The sequence below is a fragment of the Moschus berezovskii genome, chromosome 9 (assembly GCF_049115385.1).
Source record: "Moschus berezovskii isolate FMDL1 chromosome 9, NW_MosBer_1.0, whole genome shotgun sequence".
NCBI lineage: Eukaryota > Metazoa > Chordata > Mammalia > Artiodactyla > Moschidae > Moschus > Moschus berezovskii.
The window spans coordinates 48,107,960-48,126,716 of NC_142468.1; the positions used below are offsets into that span (position 1 = coordinate 48,107,960).

Below are 18,757 nucleotides of genomic sequence, written 5' to 3' on the forward strand. Positions count from 1 at the left end.
AATTACAAAAAAATTAATTGCAAATTTTATTTACCAAAAAAATCTGTACTAATAGCTATTCTTTACTTAATGGTTTATTCTAAACGTGTTTACATATGTCCACATATGTTTCTCTTCAATATTCATTTTTTTCAGTTTTTTATTGAAGAATCTCTTTAATGCACATTTCTGGAAATTATATTACCAGATTTTGTCTGACTCATCTATCATGTTGGAACTGGGGCCAACACTATGAGAAGCGAACCACTATGCCAGGCAGTGAAAATGACGTTTGGGGACAAGAAGGACCTTGAGGCCACCACATTCACCATCACTTTGACACCCCAACTTTGCTTGAGTTCTTGAATATCTATTAAGAAAACTTACCTGTAGTTTTTCTGATGACTCTTTAAAAAGCCTATTTGAAAGCCTGTTAATATGAAAAATTTCTCAATGCTAAAACCATTTCTTTATTTTAATAATTATACCTTTCCTTTTCTTCAGAATTCTGAACATCTGTTTTTATATGACATTTCTCACCAAACGTTTTGTTTAAATCCCAAATACTTCTTGTAGAGAAGTACAGTGCAGTCTGATTTTTATCTTTTTGACTTTTGAAAGTTTCTTTATAACAAAAAGTAAATATCGCACATGTAAAGGGTCCCAAAAGTATTTTCAAAAAAATAACCCATCTTGAGAAAATTATAAAACACAATTTTCAAATAGATACTGACCTTCCCTCTTTCAGTAAGAATACTATTTTATGAATCAAAGATGAGTAACCTAATAGTGCTGCATTAATGATATTATTTTGTACATTTTTATTATATTGTGGGAATAAAGAGATGAATGACTTTCTAAGACTAAGACAAGACTATCCCCAACTTTTTTACCCTCTGTAATATTTTATAGTAAAAATGTTGTGAGAATACTGTGGTGATACTTTCTAAACTTTACATGATTTACTTACCTTTTTTCCTCCCCCCCCCCCAACAGAAAGCTCGTTTATTTCCCACTGGAGGCTTAATGCTGGTAATTTACCCATTTCTTGTTTTCTAATTAACCAGGAACACTTTCCTGCCAGCAATGCTGAAAGATTGCAAGACCTGAAATCAACTGTTGACCTGCTAACAAGTATCACCTTTTTTAGGATGAAGGTACATCATTTTTTTGTCACTGTCTCCACGTGACACACATTTATTCCCTGGGAAAGTCTGGTTTTACCTGTCTCTTGATAAGTGTTGTTCATCCCCGGTGATTAAGATGCGGTGCCTTTGCCTGAGCTAAATGAATCTTCCAATATAAAATGTTGAGAAAAGGATTATCCCAGATGCTTAGGATATTCTGATACATTTGGCTCAAATTTAATTTTAAGTTAAATCCACCTTAAACAAATCTCTCCAATGAGTGGACATGGCACTTACTTAAAAAAAAAAATCTCTAAGAACATTAAATGGAAATGACATTCACTTTGCATTTCAGCTTTAACTCAGCTATTTTGCTGGACTTCTTTTTTCATGTGTGTGTGTATGCAGTATGTATGTATGTGTGTATGTGTGCTCAGTCATTCAGTTGTGTCTGACTCTTTATGACCCTATGGCGTGCAGCTTGCCAGGCTCCTCTGTTCATGGGATTTTCCTAACAAGAATATTGGAGCAGGTTGCCATTTCCTCCTCTGGGGGATCCTCCCTACCCAGAGGTCAAACCTGGGTCTCCTACACTGGTGGGCGATCTATCTATCTATATCCAGAGATTTGTAAGTCCATATATATATATATATATATATACACACATATATATGTGTGTGTGTGTGTGTATACTAACTATATATATATATACTATCATATATATTATATATGCTAACCTGTTTTATATATATATATATTTATTTATCTCCATATAGTCAAAGCTATAATTTTTCCAGTAGTCATGTACAGATGTGAGAGTTGGACTGTAAAGAAGGCTGAGCATCAAAGAATTGATGTTTTCAAACTGTGGTGCTGGAGAGTCCCTTGGACGGCAAGGAGATCAAACCTGTCAATCCTAAAGGAAATCAACCCTGAATATTCAATGGAAGGACTGATACTAAACCTGAAGCTCCAATACTTTGGCCAGTTAATGCAAACACCCAACACACTGGAAAAGACCCTGATGCTGGGAAAAATGGAGGGCAGGGGGAGATGGGGGCAACAGACGATGAGATGGTTGGATGCCATCATTGTCTCAATGGACATGAGTTTGAACAAATTCCTGGAGATAGTGAAGGATAGGTAAGCCTGGTGTGCTAGAGTCCATGGGGTTACAAAGAGCTGGACATGACTGAGCAACTGAACAACAAATATTTATCTACGCATTGTTCCAGCTTCTGGAAAGTTAAAGTGATACCCAATCCAGGCTCACTAGGAATGTTTGCTCATTGACAAGTGATGCCTGCCATTGACATTGAGTGAGTGGGGAAATGAAAATGAGGGCAGGGAGCGCCAGCCCAGTGCTCCAAACCTTCCATTCTTCAGTCAACAGCCTGGTGGTGTTTAGGAAACAAAATCTTCTTAAACTTGCAGCTCCTCCCTCACCACCATCACTAACTGATAACCTTGCTTCCTATTTCACTGAAAAATGAGGAGCACCTACTGGAGAGCTTCCTCAAGCTCTGACCACAGACACCCCGCCACCTCCCCCATCTTCCTGCTTACCTACACCTGTGTCCATATTCTATCTTTTTTTTTTTCATTGTTATTGCTTAGGTTTTTGTTCTCCTAAAAAAAATAGCTGTATCTTCTACTCATGCAATTAATTTCCTCCCCTCCTGATGCCAAAAATTTGGCCTCTGTGCATTGGTACTTAAACAAATCTCTGAGACACTTTTGGGTGAAGTAGAAAAGAATTTATCAAGTGCTGGGGTGGGGGAGAAGGTAGGTCCAATTTTGCTGATTTGATCAGGGTATGCTCAGGGCCTGTGCTTCTTTGATTTTGTCTCAGGTAATATCTTGAGTTTCTCTGGTTCCTTTCATCTGGCCTCAGGTGGTCTTCTCTAGAATGAATAGTGCTGACATTTTCCATGTTTTGGATTTCAGTTCTTTAAAGAGTACTGATTTTGTTATGTGTGTCCCTTGAGGTTAATCCCTTACAGTTATACAATGGAAGTATAGATTCAAGGGATTAGATCTGATAGACACAGTGCCTGAAGAACTGTGGACAGAGGTTCCTGACATTGTACAGGAGGCAGTGATCAAGAACATCCCCAAGAAAAAGAAAAGCAAAAAGGGAAAATCGTTGTCTGAACTTGCCTTAAAAATAGCTAAGATAAGAAGAGAAACTAAAGGCAAAGCAGAAAAAGAAAGATATACCCATTTGAATACAGAGTTCCAAAGAATAGCAAGGAGAGATAAGAAAGCCATCCTCAGTGATCAATGCAAAGAAATAGAGGAAAAGAATAGAATGGGCAAGACTAGAGATCTCTTCAAGAAAAGTAGAGACACCATGGGAACATTTCATGCATAGATGGGCACAATAAAGGACAGAAATGGTATGGACTTAACAGAAGCAAAAGATATTAAGAAGAGGTAGCAAAAATACACAGAAGAACTAAACAATAAAAGATCTTCAAGACCCAGATAACCATGACGAGGTGATCACTCACCTAGAGTCAGACATCCTGGAATGCAAAGTCAAGTGGGCCTTAGGAAGCATCACTACAAACAAAGCTAGTAGAGGTGATGGAATCCCAGTTGAAGTATTTCAAATCCTGAAAGATGACGCTGTGAAAGTGCTGTATTCAATATGCCAGCAAATTTGGAAAACTCGGCAGTGGCCACAGGAAAGGAAAAGGTCAGTTTTCATATCAATCCCAAAGATAGGCGATGCCAAAGAATGTTCAAATTACCACACAATTGCACTCATCTCACACGCTAGCAAAATAATGCTCAAAATTCTCCAAGCCAGGCTTCAATACTGTGTGAAGAATGAACTTCCAGATGTTCAAGCTGCATTTAGAAAAGACAGATGAAACAGTGATCAAATTGCCAGCATCCATTGGATCGTTGAAATATCAAGAGAGTTCCAGAAAAAACATCTGCTTTATTGACTATGCCAAAGCCTTTGACTGTGTGTATCACAACAAATTGTGGAAAATTTTTAAAGAGATGGGAATACCAGAGCACCTTACCTGTCTCCTGAGAAACCTGTATGCAGGTCAAGAAGCAACAGTTAGAACTGGACATGGAACAACAGACTGGTTCCAAATTAGGAAAGTACATCAAGGCAATATATTGTGACCCTGATTATTTAACATATATGCAGAGTAAATCATGGAAAATGCTGGGCTGGATGAAGCACAAGCTGGAATCAAGATTGCTTGGAGAAATAACAATAACCTCAGATATGCAGATGGCACCACCCTTATGGCAGAAAGGAATAAAGAACTAAAGAGCCTCTTGATGAAAGGGAAAGAGGGGAGTGAAAGAGTTGGCTTAAAACTCAACATTCAGAAAATTAAGATCATGGAATCTGGTCCCATCAATAATGGCAAATAGATGGGGAAGCAATGGAAAGAGTGAGTGACTATTTTCATGTGCTCCAAAATCACTGTAGACGGTGACTGCAGCCATGAAATTAAAAGATGCTTGCACCTTTGAAGAAAAGCTATGACCAACCTAGACAGTATATTAAAAAGCAGAGACATTACTTTGCCAACAATGGTCCATCTAGTCATAGCTTTGGTTTTTCTAGTAGTCATGTATAAATGTGAAAGTTGAACTATAAAGAAAACTGAGCACTGAAGAATCGATGCTTTTGAACTTTGGTGTTGGAGAAGACTCTTGAGAGTCTCTGGGACTGCAAGGAAATCAAACCCATAAATCCTAAAGGAAATCAGTCCTGGGTGTTCATTGGAAGGACTGACGTTGAAGCTGAAACTCCAGTACTTCGGCCACCTGATGTGAAGAACTGGCTTATTGGAAAAGACTCTGATGCTGGGAAAGATTGAAGGCAGGAGGAGAAGGCAACAACAGAGGACAAGATGGTTGATGGCATCACCGACTCAATGGACATGAGTTTGAGTAAGCTCCAGGAGTTGGTGATGGTCAGGGAAGCCTGGTGTGCTGCAGTCCATGGGGTCACAGAGAGTCAGACATGACTGAGCAACTGAACTGAACTGAGGCTACCAGGACCCTGCTCCAAGGCTGCACTATTGTTTCTTGGCTACTCTGCCCTTATCTCTGCATCCCTGCCCTTCACTGATGTGTTGTTCTTTCCCTAAGTCCTGTCAGACTCTTGTGACCCCATGGAGTACACTGTCTCCCAGAGTTCACTCAAATTCATGTCCATTGAGTCGGTGACACCATCCAACCATCTCATCCCCTTCTGCCCCCTTCTTCTTTGCCTTCAGTCTTTCCCAGCATCAGAGACTTTTTCAATGAGTCAGCTGTTCGCATGAGGTGGCCAAAGTATCAGAGCTTCAGCCTCAGCATCACTTCTTTCAAGGAGTATTCAGGGCTGATTTCCTTTGGGATTGACTTCCCTGATTAACAACTGTTTGAACCTGCCCTATAGAACTCAGACGAGGTAATAGAGGCTGAACAAAAAGGGTCCAGTGCCCAGGATCCTCACAGAGTCCTACTCAGTTTTACTCCTGAGTTACTAAAACAGTCATCCAGCAATCTTCCTCACTCACCTGAATTATCAGTCTTCCCCTCTCTACTGGATATTCCTATTCACCAAACATACTATCATTTCCAGCCTCAAAAATATTGCTTCATTCCATTTTTATTTTTTACAGTTACTGTGTGCATGTGTGTGTTAGATGCTCATGTCCAACTTTTAGTCATGTCCAACTCTCTGCAACCCCCATGGATTGTAGCCTACCAGGCTCCTTTGTCCACTGTATTTTCCAGGTAAGATTACTGGAGTGGGTTGCCATTTCCTCCTCCAGGCGATGTTCCCAACCCAGGGATCAAACCTGGGTCTCCCACATTGCAGGCAGATTCTTTACCATCTGAACCATCAGGGAGGTCCCTGGTACAGTTACTACCTGTATCCTTCTTTTCCTTTAATACTAAGACTCATCAAAATAGTCCTGTTAACATTTTGTTCCAAATTAATTTTCTTCCATTTTCTTGTGAACACATTTTCTCCTTCTAGTGTCATTTTTTCCCCTCATTGGAGACAGTAAAATTCACTCTTCTTGTCAAGTTCTATTGGTTTTGACATGTGTGGTTACCATACAGAAGTCCATAACCCTCCAGGGTTCCCTTATGTTTCCTCTCTCCCACACCCTGATTTGTTATTGTCCCTCTATAGTTTTACCTTTACCAGAATATTGTATAAATGAAATAATAATCTTTGTAGTATAACATATTGGCTATTCATCAATTTTGTTGAGTGTATTTACAGTTCATTCTTTTTTTTTTTTTTTTTGCTGAGTAGTAATCTTTTGTTTTGTATGTACTACATGCATTTGGGTAGTCTTTAGTTTTCAGTTCAGTTCAGTTCAGTCACTCAGTCGTGTCCGACTCTCCATAGCAAATAAAACTGTTAAAAATATTCATGTATGTTTTTGTGTAAACATACATTTTCACTTTCCTTGGATAAGTAACAAGGAGTGAGATTCTTCACTGATTCGTTAAATGTGTGTTAAACTTTACCAGAACTGCCAATTGCAGTTGTTCTACATCTGGTGAAGCTCTTGTCATTTTCCATGATTTTATTTTATTTTTAGCCATTCTACTAGGAATAGAGTTGTATCATATTGTGGTCTTAATGTTTGCCTTCTATAAAATTATAATTAATAATGTTGATGTGCTTTCTTGGGCTGATTTGCCAATTGTGTGTCTTTTGTGAAAAACCTGTTGAAATCTTTTGCCCACTTTTCATTCTTACTGTTGAGTATTAAGTTCTTTATATACTCTGGATACACATATATTGTAAGGTACTTTATTTCCTGATATTTTCCTCCTGTCTGTGCCTTGTCTTTTCATTCTCTAACATTATCTTTGCATATCAAAAGTTTTTAATTTTGATAAAATCCCCTTTATCAGTTTTTCTATTTGGAGAAATGCTACTGGCTATCACAGTGAAAGGTCACAATGAAATTTTTCTATTTTTCTTCTAAGTGTTTTATTTTTCTTTGTATGTTTAGTCCTGTGTTTCATTTTGAGAGTTTTTTTTTTAATAAGTGAAGTATGAGTCAAGGATCATTTTTTTGTATATGCATGTCATTTATTAATATGCTCATCCTTATACACTGAATTGCAGTTGTATCATTATAAAAATTCAGTTGGTCATATTTGTTTGAGTCTGTTTCTGGACTCTGTGATTTCCCAATGTCTATACTTTAATCATCACCATGTTATATTGTTTACTGAAGCCTTATAGCAAATCTTAAAATTAGATAGTATGCATCTTCCGCTTTTTTTTGTTATTTTTCAGAATTGTTTAGATTATATTAGTTCTCACTGGGATTTTGGTTGGGATTGCATTAAATCTATAGCTCAATCTACAGAAAATTTAAAAAATTAAAATACTAAATCTTCAATCTGTTCTTTGGAACCAACTCCAGTCAGATTTTACCCCGTCACTTCATCAAAGATGATCTTGTCCAAATCACCAGTGATCATAAATTTGTTAAATCTAGTGATCAGTCATCAGTCTTCATCCTACAGTGTTCAGTATCACTTAATATATCTTATCAATCCTTTCTCTAGGAAAGTCTTTCTTCTCTAGATTCCAGGACACCCCTCTTAAACTTATTTTTCCTCCTATATCACTGGCTATTTTTTTTTTCTTTATTTCTTTGTTCTTTTCATTTACTTAATGCCATAGGGCTAGAATTACCCAGGTTTACTTTTTGGAACCCTTCTCTTCTCTGTACTCATCTAGTCTCATTTCTTTACATTTTTCTCTAAACTAATAATTCTCAAATTTTACCACTAGCCCAGGCATCTACACTACTCCAGCCTCATCTACTCAAATGTCTATTTGAAATCTACTTGTATGTGTAACAGGCTTATCAGTATTAACCTGTCAAAAACTGATCTTTTGATCATCCAAACACAGACTTGCTCATCTAAGTTAAAGCCACTTCCATTGTACCAGTTATTTAGGTTGAAATTTTGGTATTGTGCTGCCTCCCACAGGCCAGCTTGCCCAGCTTCAAGACCAAAGAAAGAGCCTAGCGTCAGCAACAGACATCAGTGGTTTAGTTGATAGGGGGATCTAACTTGTCTGAAACAAGGTCTTGGAGTGACATCCCACTGCGTATCCCAGATAGTGAACAGAATATGGTGGTCATCTTCATCCTGGGAAGAAAGTGGCCTTACCAGATATAAGGGGAATTGATGTCCCGTTGACTCACCTGTTACCAGAGAAACCAACAGAGAAGCATGCCCTTCACCGCCCCTTTGATAAATTATTATGGTGGCTAAAGTTAGATGAATAATTAGATGGGGCCTGGGGCAAGTATACAGGAGATCAGTCAGGTAGTAGGGTGTAGCTGAAATAGACACTAGTGGAGCAGTGGATGTACCGAAAGCAAGACCGCCATCTTGGGTGACCTGATCATACACTTCTGGTTCTGACACATCTCTTTCTCTGACAGGAATCATCCGATTTGTCAGAAAATCCTGTTACCCATTACTTCAAAAATTAACCAGAATAGAATTTCTTCTAACAGCTCCTCCTAGCTTTGCATGATCATAATTTAAGCACTATCCTTTCATGACTGAATTACTGCACTATTCTCATCACTGGCCTTTCTGAATTTTTCCATAGCCAGCCTTAAGGTGGCATAAGGAATCCTTTATAAGAAGTGTGTTAGGTCACTTTGCTCTTCTGCTCAGATAGTCCCCTTCCTTCCTACCTTGCTTAAAGCTAAATTCTAGAGTAGTCTATGATTTTTTTCCACTGTTCCCATCCTCTTCTCTGAATTCATCTACTATTGAAGTCCTTTTTATTAAATTATTTTCTACTGAAACCCTTTCTATCCCTCTTTGTCTGTTTTTCTTTCAGCATGCAATACCATATAATATATCATATTGGTTTCTTTTGTTTATTTTCTACTAACAGTTTCATGAAGAAAGGGATTTCTCTTTCTTCTGTTCACTGCAGTATTGCCATTGTCTGATGTATAGTAGGTGATAAATATTTGTGAGTGGTTGGATGGAATGAATGGATGATATTGTGATGGGTGACTTCAAATGTTTCTATTTAAATATTTATAACTATGTTCATTTTCTGTTATATTAAGAAGTTAAGGTCAGTGTTTATACCTTTAAAACATTTCTAAGACCACATTTTTCCTGAATACAGAAAAGTCAACGAAAAGTGTTTATAGAATATTGCTTGACTATTTTTATATAGTTAATACAGTGTTCTACTTTTAAATTTAAGAAAATAATTTGTATACCAGGTTCTGGAGCTGCAAAGCCCCCCTAAGGCCAGCATGGTGGTGAAGGACTGTGTCAGGGCTTGCCTGGATTCTACGTACAAATATATTTTTGACAACTGCCATGAACTCTATTCCCAGCTAATAGACCCGGTAAGAAAAAATATATGTCTATTTTCTGTTCTATCTAATGTCTGCTTCCATAAATAAGTGGGAAAGTATGTTCATTCAACTTATATTACCTGCAGGTTGTTAGAATTTCCATATCTTGTCTTCATATTTGAATGTCACTTTAATGTACATGAAATAATCTGCTCCTTGCAATAACTTCTTATATTAATTGTAGATATTATCCAGGGTTTCAAGTGAGGAGTCAGTTTCAAGTAGGTGATTTTCTCAAAGTCACATAGTGGGAAAGTGGAAAATTCAGTACTAGAATTTAGGATTTCAACTTCTGCTCCTGTGTCCTTCCCCTAACTCATCCCACCTCCCTTATCATTTCTATCTCACAAAAATGATAAGTGGGGACATATTTATAGTACACAAGGGTAACATACTCACATATGTAAATTTATTATTAAGAAATATTTCTAAATACAAAAGAAAATACAGAAAGTAAATTAAACATTCATATACTTACCACTTAGATGACCAGTTGTTAGCGTTTAGTAATATTTGTTCTGTTCTTTGTTGTTTAAAGTTTTTAAATATTAGACATAAATTGGCATCTCACTTTGTAGTTCTTTCAAATTTCATTCTCCTCCCTTCATCTTCTTACAGATGAACACTATTTTAATGTTAATGAGTTGGAACATCTTTTCATATATGCTCAGTGAACAATTCAGTTTTATTTTCTACGTGTCGCCTATTAATTCCTTGCTGATTTTTCTCTTGGCTTGCTTGCCTTTTACTCATGAATTTGCATAAAATTCTAAAATGTGTTTTGGATACTAATCTTTGTTGGTTATGTGATTCATTTATTACATAAATACAAGATATATTATGTGATATATCTTTTGTTGCACCACAGTTTTTTAATACTATGTTTTATATATATTGTTATTACTTCTATAGAATTATTGTCTGGGGATGACTTTTTAATATGATTCTATTGCCTATTTACTTCCCTGAAGAAAGCCATTGTTCCAATAGATATTGAAAACCATTACCCATGGAACTTCTTGGTTGCTTAGAGTGGGGAAGAGTCTAAAAAGTGTATTGGATAAAGGCCAGGAGGATTCTTTCAAACTAGGTTTCATGCTAGGATTCTTACAGTATTACTCTTTCTGGGTCAATAACTCCTTAGCCGAATTGGAAAACAAAGTAAAGCTGGAATCTGTCATTGTGTAAGCAAAACAACATTTAACTGCATAATTGTTCTTAACTTTATCATTTCTGCTAAATGTGTGCTATTAGAAGTTTGGAAACTTAGTTCCCTGGGATTTCAAGGGATTAAATTGTCCCTGACTTCAAATCTCCCTTGGGTGGCTTTCTAATGGCCTCCCTTTTTCTACTCTCTGTTCTTTATCTTCCTCCCACAAAACTCTTTCAATTCTTCCTCTACATTTTCAACATCATGGTCTTTATTTCACACAAAATATAAAAATTAAGCTTTTTATTATACCATGTGAGTTACCCATACGTAACTTCATAAGCAATCTTACCAGACTTTATTATCTTTAATTTCTTTCTTCCTACAATTTCAAACACAAACTGGTCCCTTCTCCTGAGCCTTAAATTCTATTGTTTTCTGTGAATTGATCATCTTCTTTTACATCTATGTATTTATCCTGTTCCATCTGCCTAAAATGTTCATCCCCCATCCTCTGTCTTCATCAAAATCCAGCTTAAATATGACCTCCTTTTCTACTAGTTCACACTCAATGGATGAATCAAATCATCAAAATCAAGTGACATGCCTTAATATCTTTCAAATATATTAATAATAATAAACAAGTTTTTTTTACAAATAAATAATATCAATATTTATTAGAGAATTATCTAGCTTACTTTAAATATACTAACATTAAAGGAAAAGAGAAATAGAAAAAGCAGAGGCTATATCACCAAATTGGGTTTTGACCAACAACCAGACTCAAACAGCGCTGGGAAGTTCCATGTCACAGCACATCTAGTATCCCAATTGGGAAAAGGTACCAGGTAGCATGTCCACTCCGTGGATGAGACTTCAGAGATTGCAGTTCGGTTCCACTTACAATCCCGGGACACAGAACGATTGCATCAGTCTGTGAGCAAATAGTAGCTCTGGTTTCATGTTAATGCTGTTTGTTTTGTTGTGTAGAACTTGGAATGTTGTTAAGCCTGGGTCTTAGTTGGCCAGGGCCCCTCCAGGGGCTCAACAATTTTAAGATTCATCCCCCATCTACCTATGGTGCCACAAGGCTTGCACTCACAGCAGTTGGTCAGGGCATTCACAGGACAGGGCAGTGTCCAGGCAAGTTAGAAGCAAGGTCAGAGGCCTGTTCTGCTTAGTCTCTGAAGCCTAAGCAAGACAATGTACTGAATTTTCCTAACAGACGGTCACGTGCTCAGAACCCCTGAGATCCAACTCCATGGTAGCAGCCTGACACCAAATGTTCCTCTGGCAAGGGGCCCCCAGGGCCATGGTGGTGTCCAGTGTGCTGGTGGGGAGGTGTCTTGGGAGGGGACACAGGTGCTCTCGGTGTGCCCAACTTAAGTTGAGGATCAAAATTTCATCTTTATAGTGAGATGCTTCTATCTCTCTGTGGCTGACGTGTCTGTCCCTCCCTTTTCAGAACCATCTAAGCAGAGCAATTGCTCTTAAAAAGCACATACCTCCTACACATTGAAATTTTATCATGATTTTGAAATATTTGCTATTGCAAAAGTTTGACTGTGTTCAAAGTATTGACATTATTATAAGTAATGTCAATGTTACATTTGTCACTGAAAGACACTACAGATTCTTTATTTTTTATTTTTTTATTATTTTTTTAATTTATTTATTTTAATTGGAGGCTAATTACTTTACAACATTGTATTGGTTTTGCCATACATTGACATGAATCCACCCCAGGTGTACATGTGTTCCCCACCTTGAATCCCCCTCCCACCTCCCTCCCCATATCATCCCTCTGGGTCATCCCAGTGCACCAGCCCCGAGCATCCTGTATCATGCATCGAACCTTGACTCGTGATTCATTTCACATATGATAATATAAATGTTTCAATGCCATTCTCCCAAATCATCCCACCCTCGCCCTCTCTATTTATATGGTGTCTCAGATGGTAAAAAATCTGCCTGCAATGTAAGAGACCTGGGTTCAATCCCTGGGCGGTGAAGATCCCCTAGAGAAGGGAATAGCTATCTCCTCCAGTATTTTTACCTGAAGAATTACATGGACAGAGGAGTCTGGTGGGCTACAGTCCAGTGGGTCACAAAGGATCAGATATAACTGAGTGACTAACACACTCTAGAGAAATACGTGCAGTTCCCATAAAGCAAACATACCCCTAACAAAAAGCAAATAAATTATCACATAAAAATTAATATAGCTTAGCATCTGCTGTTCAGTTCGGTTCAGTTGCTCAGTCGTGTCTGACTCTTTGCGACCCCATGAATCACATCACGCCAGGCCTTCCTGTCCATTTGGCTCTAAAAAGATGTTTACATGATTTTCTAACCTTGTATTCTCATGTTAGATGCATATGGCATTTGAAAATCAAGACCAAAAGAGGTGCTCTATCACAGGAGACTCTCAGTGCTTGCCTAAAACCTCTTGCCATTTTATGGGGTCATGTTGCAGAGTCCTGGATGACAGGATATGGAAGGAATTGATGGAAGTCCCATCTAGTCCCAACCTTTAAACATAAGTCCACAATGCCTTCTTCCCCATTGTCTTTACCTACCTGGATTTGCTTCACCTCCCAAACCCTTTCCTGGCTAACTTGAACTCACTGACCTTTTCTTCAGAAAGCCTCTAGGACCTCTCCTGGCTAAATTAGAAGTTGCTGCTCTCTGATCCCATAATATACCCTGACATGTCACCACCTACATGCTTATGATGATATATGTATTAGACATATAATGTAACATTTGTCTGACCTGTGTTCCCCACTAGGCCATGAGTTTCATCTTTGTAGCCCCAGTGTTTAAACACTGTGCCTGACACAGAGTACAGTTGATAAAGTAATAAGAAATAAATTTTACAAAATGAAAAAACACTCTGTTATTTATATTCTACTTCAATGACTCCACTGTAAGTCTGTGACCACGAACATAATCTCTGATATTAGAGACCCTGAGTTCAAATCCTGGCTGTAAATCTTATTAGCATGGTCACCTTAGATAGACTAGCCTCTACAAGTCTCAGTTTCTTCATCAAGATATACTTTTAGTATTTATGCCACTTCTGTGTTTATCTGAGTTCTCTGTAGATAATGTTATGCCTGAAACCAAAAAAACAAGAATTTCAGGCACAGTATAATTCTGCTTATTTAAATGTGGAGGCTTATTTTCTTTCTCCAAAGGGGTTTTTAAGAACCATATACAAATAGTAGTTAGAATAAAAATGAAAAACAAACAAGAGAAAAATTAAAATTGTTGCAGTTAGACAAGATAGCTAGAAATGGCAGGCTGCACACTCATGGAAGAGCATTTACCTTTACTTAATCACCAGGCCCACATTTGTCCTTTAGTTCAGCATAACTAAGGACTCAAGTGTGGCAATGTGGACATAGAGGATTGATCTCTTGCATAAAGATACATGAGGGATCAATTTATAAACTAGCCCAATATTCTAATAATTTTTTAATTAATAATGAGTTTTAGAATCTTCTCACAAGCTTATTAGATTTTGAGTAACCATTTTGATAAATTACCTCTTTGTAGCTTATGCTTATTTTAAAAAATAGAATCGCTATTTTTTTCCTGGTTGCTATTCCAGGGTTACTTTGTTCTTTGTCAGCTTTTGATGTTGCAAAGTTTTTCACAATCCATCAACTTTATCTTTGTCACAGTGTACGTATATTAAAAAAAAAATTATCCATCTTAATATAATCAAATTGACCAATTTTTCTATTTAAAATATGATCTTTGAAGTATTAAAAAGTCTTTCTCACTTACTCCCAAATATAAGATCTCTTTATGTGGAATTTAACAAAATGGATGTGTTCTAGCTTAGTAGTAATTATTGTTAATATCTAGCTAGTTCCCTTGCAGCTGCTCCTAAAGCAACCTTCAGATCATTGCTTATCTTTTCACATAGATAACTTCCAGAAGAGGATAAGCCAAAATATCATCAAATCTGTTTAAAGCAACTGTTTTTTGTTTTCGTTTTGCTTTTTTTCTTAAAGAAACTGTTGTTTGTTTCTTGAGGTGTCCTCAGAACCTACACATCAGGCACTAGTACAGAGTCCCTTGGTTTCCCTCCAAAATCAGATTTCCCTGCCTCTTACCTTTGTGATAATCTCTGTTATGAATTTGTTACTAGCTTTCTGGTTGATCTTTATGAACATTTATAATACACATCTATTAACCATTTCTGATACCTGTCTCTCACATACTCCAGTGTACAAACAAGCAGTGCAATGGTGTGGTTACATGCACTAACTCCAATACCGGACTAAGCAACCTTTAGGTATTTGAGAGGAAATCTGTAATTTTAAGGCTTAGTGTTACTTTTTTGAGAACTATGCATACTGATATTTTTAAGTACATTTATTGATTTTTTTAATGGCTACCTATCACATAAATACACCACAATTTAAATATCAGCTTCAGTGTTTCACTTTTACAGACAGTGCAATGAATATCACTGTGCTTTTAAAGAACAGAGAAATGACCTCCTTTCCTCTACTTTTTCATTTCTACTATAAATAATGCAGACTTGACTGTACCATGTGGTCACAGCACCCTCTTATTTTTTCACATCTTAAAATGTCCTACAACTTATCTGATTTCCATAGTAAGCACTGAGTTTAATGAGAATAGAAACTGTCTTATAATATTATTGAACTTATAGTACATAATGCTGTGCCTTATGTACTATAGCACAGTACATTAGCAGAAATTAGCAAATAACTGCTTACTTAATAGAAAGTCTATGCAAAAATATTTCTGCATGTGCAGCATAAGTATAATGCTATTCATTTAAAAATTTTGACCAGGATGTCTTCTGAAAAGTGAACTTGCTCAGTTGTGTCTGACTCTTTGTGACCCCATGAACTGTAGCCTGCGAGGCTTCTCTGCCCATGGGATTTTCCAGGCAAGAATACTAGAGTAGGTTGCTATTTCCTTCTCCAGGGGAGAAGTCTTCTGAAAACTCCATAGAAGAAAGAAAATATCCTCCCATGATACCTTAATTGGGAACTTATATGAATATATACGTATCAAGTTTAAGAAAGTCTTCCTCAATTTGTAGATATATACTTCTTCAGTTTTTTTAGTCAAAACATTTGCCATAGATGTTTTTGTTTTCCTATTGTTTTTGCTCTGATAATTAACTCTAAATATTTAATGAAAGGAAAGTTTAAAATGTAATTTTGAAATTTACAGGTAGAAAAATTCCAATTCTGTAATTCTTAATTTGAGATATTATTTAAATAATAATCCTTGAGGAATTAGCTAGAAAGTTTGTTTGTGCCTGACTTTTCTTATATTTTCCCCCTGGCGATTGACTTTTTCTTATGCAATCAGTAGCATTAGTTTCGGGAATGGTGATCATTCTGAAAAGAAGATAACTTTTCACTACCTCATGTGATTATTATCTATACACTAAAACTGAGTAAATACAGACATATTTTAATCTTAATTTTTCTTCAAATATTATTATAAAATGTGTAAAAGAAAGTTTATGAAAGGAAATGTCACCAGTTTATGAAGTTTATGTATAAACTTCATAATCAATATATAAATTCTTATAAAAACAAATTGTTCAAAATGAGTGGTATCCTATTTATTGGGTGAGGAAAACAGGAACATAAGAAATCCAAAGCATAAAGAATTATTAAATAGTTATGTTTCCATCAATGTGTATCTCAGTTTTTCTGACCTAGGTCAATAAATTAATTGACAAGTGAAACCTTAATAAATTCTAGAAGGATAAACAACATGCAGAGTAGATTTTGCCAGTAAGAATAGTATAATTTTGATTCTAAAATTGGACTATGATAATATTTGAAAAGAAAATTATAGGCACATCTTGAAAATAAACAGTGATTTAAACATTCCAAATAAATTATCAGATGGCATATTTAAAATAGAACCAGATTGAGCAATTTTATCTCAGGAATGGAAGGATGATTTGACATTAGGAAAAAAAATATCAATATGAATCACTATAGTAGTTAAGTAAAGGAGGAAGATCATATATTTATATAATATATGTAGAATGAACATATGGTGAAATTTGATGCCGCTTTATGGTCAAAGAAAAGACTCTTGAAAATTTAGGAATGGAACAGATTTTCTTTTATTTAAGTTTACATTTAAAAAAATTATGGCAAACGTTAACATGAAATTTAGGTACATTCATTTAAGAAAGAAGTTAGTATCCTATTAATATTGCTGATTAACATACTCTTGAAGAAATAAGAGAATATAAATTAGAAAGGAAAAGAACTGTTGTAATTTATGAGTCATATGAATAGGAAAACTAACAGAATCTATCAAGAGCTCTTGGCTCACATAATAAATCTTACTTAACAAATACTAGAACAATGGAATTTCTTTACACTAAAAATTGTGTTACGTGTATTACTAGGGAAAGGAACAATTTAGAATGTTAGGGAAAGTGTCTCATCATATGGAGCTAGGGGGGAGTTGTGGGAAGGAGTGGTTTCTTAGTTAACACCATATCTAGTGTGAGCTTGAGAGGATGAAAGAGGCAAGTGTAAATGGTAGTAATAATAACGACGTGTGTGCTTACTCGCTCAGTCGTGTCTGACTCTTTGTGACCCCATGGACTGTAGTCCGCTAGGCTCCTCTGTCCATGGGGATTCTCCAGGCAAGAACACTGGCGTGGGTTGCCATGCCCACCTCCTGGGGATCTTCCCAACCCAGGGATCGAAGCCAGGTCTGCTGCATTGCAGGTGGATTCTTTACCATCTGAGCCACCAGGGAAGCCCCAATAATAATGATAGTAAAGGATAATACCTTTCTGATGCATGTAGAAAAGACTTCTTAAAATTCCAAAGCACAAATCTTAATTTTCTTGATTTTGAGCTTCTTTTTTTTTAAAATTTTTATTTATTTTTTTAACACCAAAAACATTTTGTGTTGGGGTATAGCCAGTTAACAATGTTGTGATAGTTTCAGGTGAACAGTGAAGGGATTCAGCCATACACATACATGTACGCATTCCCCCGTAAACCCACCTCCCATCCAGGCTAGCACATAACATTGAGCAGAGTCCCAAGTGGTATACAACAGGTTTTTGTTGGTTATCTATTTTAAATATAACAGTGCCAAAGCACAAATTTTAAAATAGAAAAATTGATCAATTTAATTATTTTAAAATTGGCAATTTCTTATAAATGTACACTGTGAGAAAAGTGAAAGATTGTGAAAGATCTTTGCAGTGTCAAAAGCTGACATAGGACTAAGGAATTCCAAAATAACAACCAGGAAAAGATAGAGATTCCAATTAAATAGGCACAAAAAGGAACAGGGAATTTATAAAAATGCTTACTCTAGAGGCTTATAAGCTTGGAGAAGTTCCTTAAACTCATTATTAATTTAGTCAAAGCAACATTGAACTACTATCTTATATCCAGAAAGTTGGCAAAAATAGATAATGCCAATGTTCATGAGGAAATGGAGACACTGGAGCCCCCATGCACTTTTGGTTAGCGTGTAAACTAGGATTTAGGAACCAACAATCCTGATATATCTATATGTTAGACATATTTGCACAAAGACCCCTAAGAAGATATTTAATAGAATGTTTATTCAAACATTGTTTGTGATACTGAAAAGTTGGAGGTAATCTGTACTTTCTTCATTGGAGAATATATAAGTAAAACGTGGTGGATTTACTCTATAGAATATCATGAGACAGAAGAATTGAGTTAAGTGTTTACATAGTAACATGGAGAAATTAAAAACATAGTGCAGAGTGAAAAAGAAGATACAGAAGGTGATGTATCCATGGGATTTTCCAGGTAAGAGTACTGAAGTGGTTTGCCATTTCCTTCTCCAGGGGATCTTCCCGACCCAGGGATTGAACCCAGGTCTCCTGCATTGTAGGCAGATGCTTTACCCTCTGAGCTACCAGGAAAGCCCATTGTGTAATACTAGTTATATAAATTTAAAGTAAACACACACCACAACAATAAACATTCTAATGATCAGAGAAATAAATACTAAACATAGTAGATGATCTTACATAGATCTGGAGAAGATAGGATTTTGCAATG

At 36.4% G+C, this 18,757-nt stretch overlaps 1 protein-coding gene across 2 annotated transcripts in view; it reads left to right on the top strand.

Annotated features, from left to right (window-relative positions):
- UNC13C (unc-13 homolog C) overlaps nt 1-18,757 on the top strand; it is a 691,503-nt gene that overhangs the window by 398,273 nt on the left and 274,473 nt on the right. For both annotated transcript variants that reach the window (XM_055436715.2, XM_088839621.1), the window contains 2 exons: nt 1,047-1,136; nt 9,383-9,511. In XM_055436715.2, the coding sequence (XP_055292690.2) occupies nt 1,047-1,136; nt 9,383-9,511 (219 nt within the window). The remainder of the gene's footprint in view (nt 1-1,046; nt 1,137-9,382; nt 9,512-18,757) is intronic.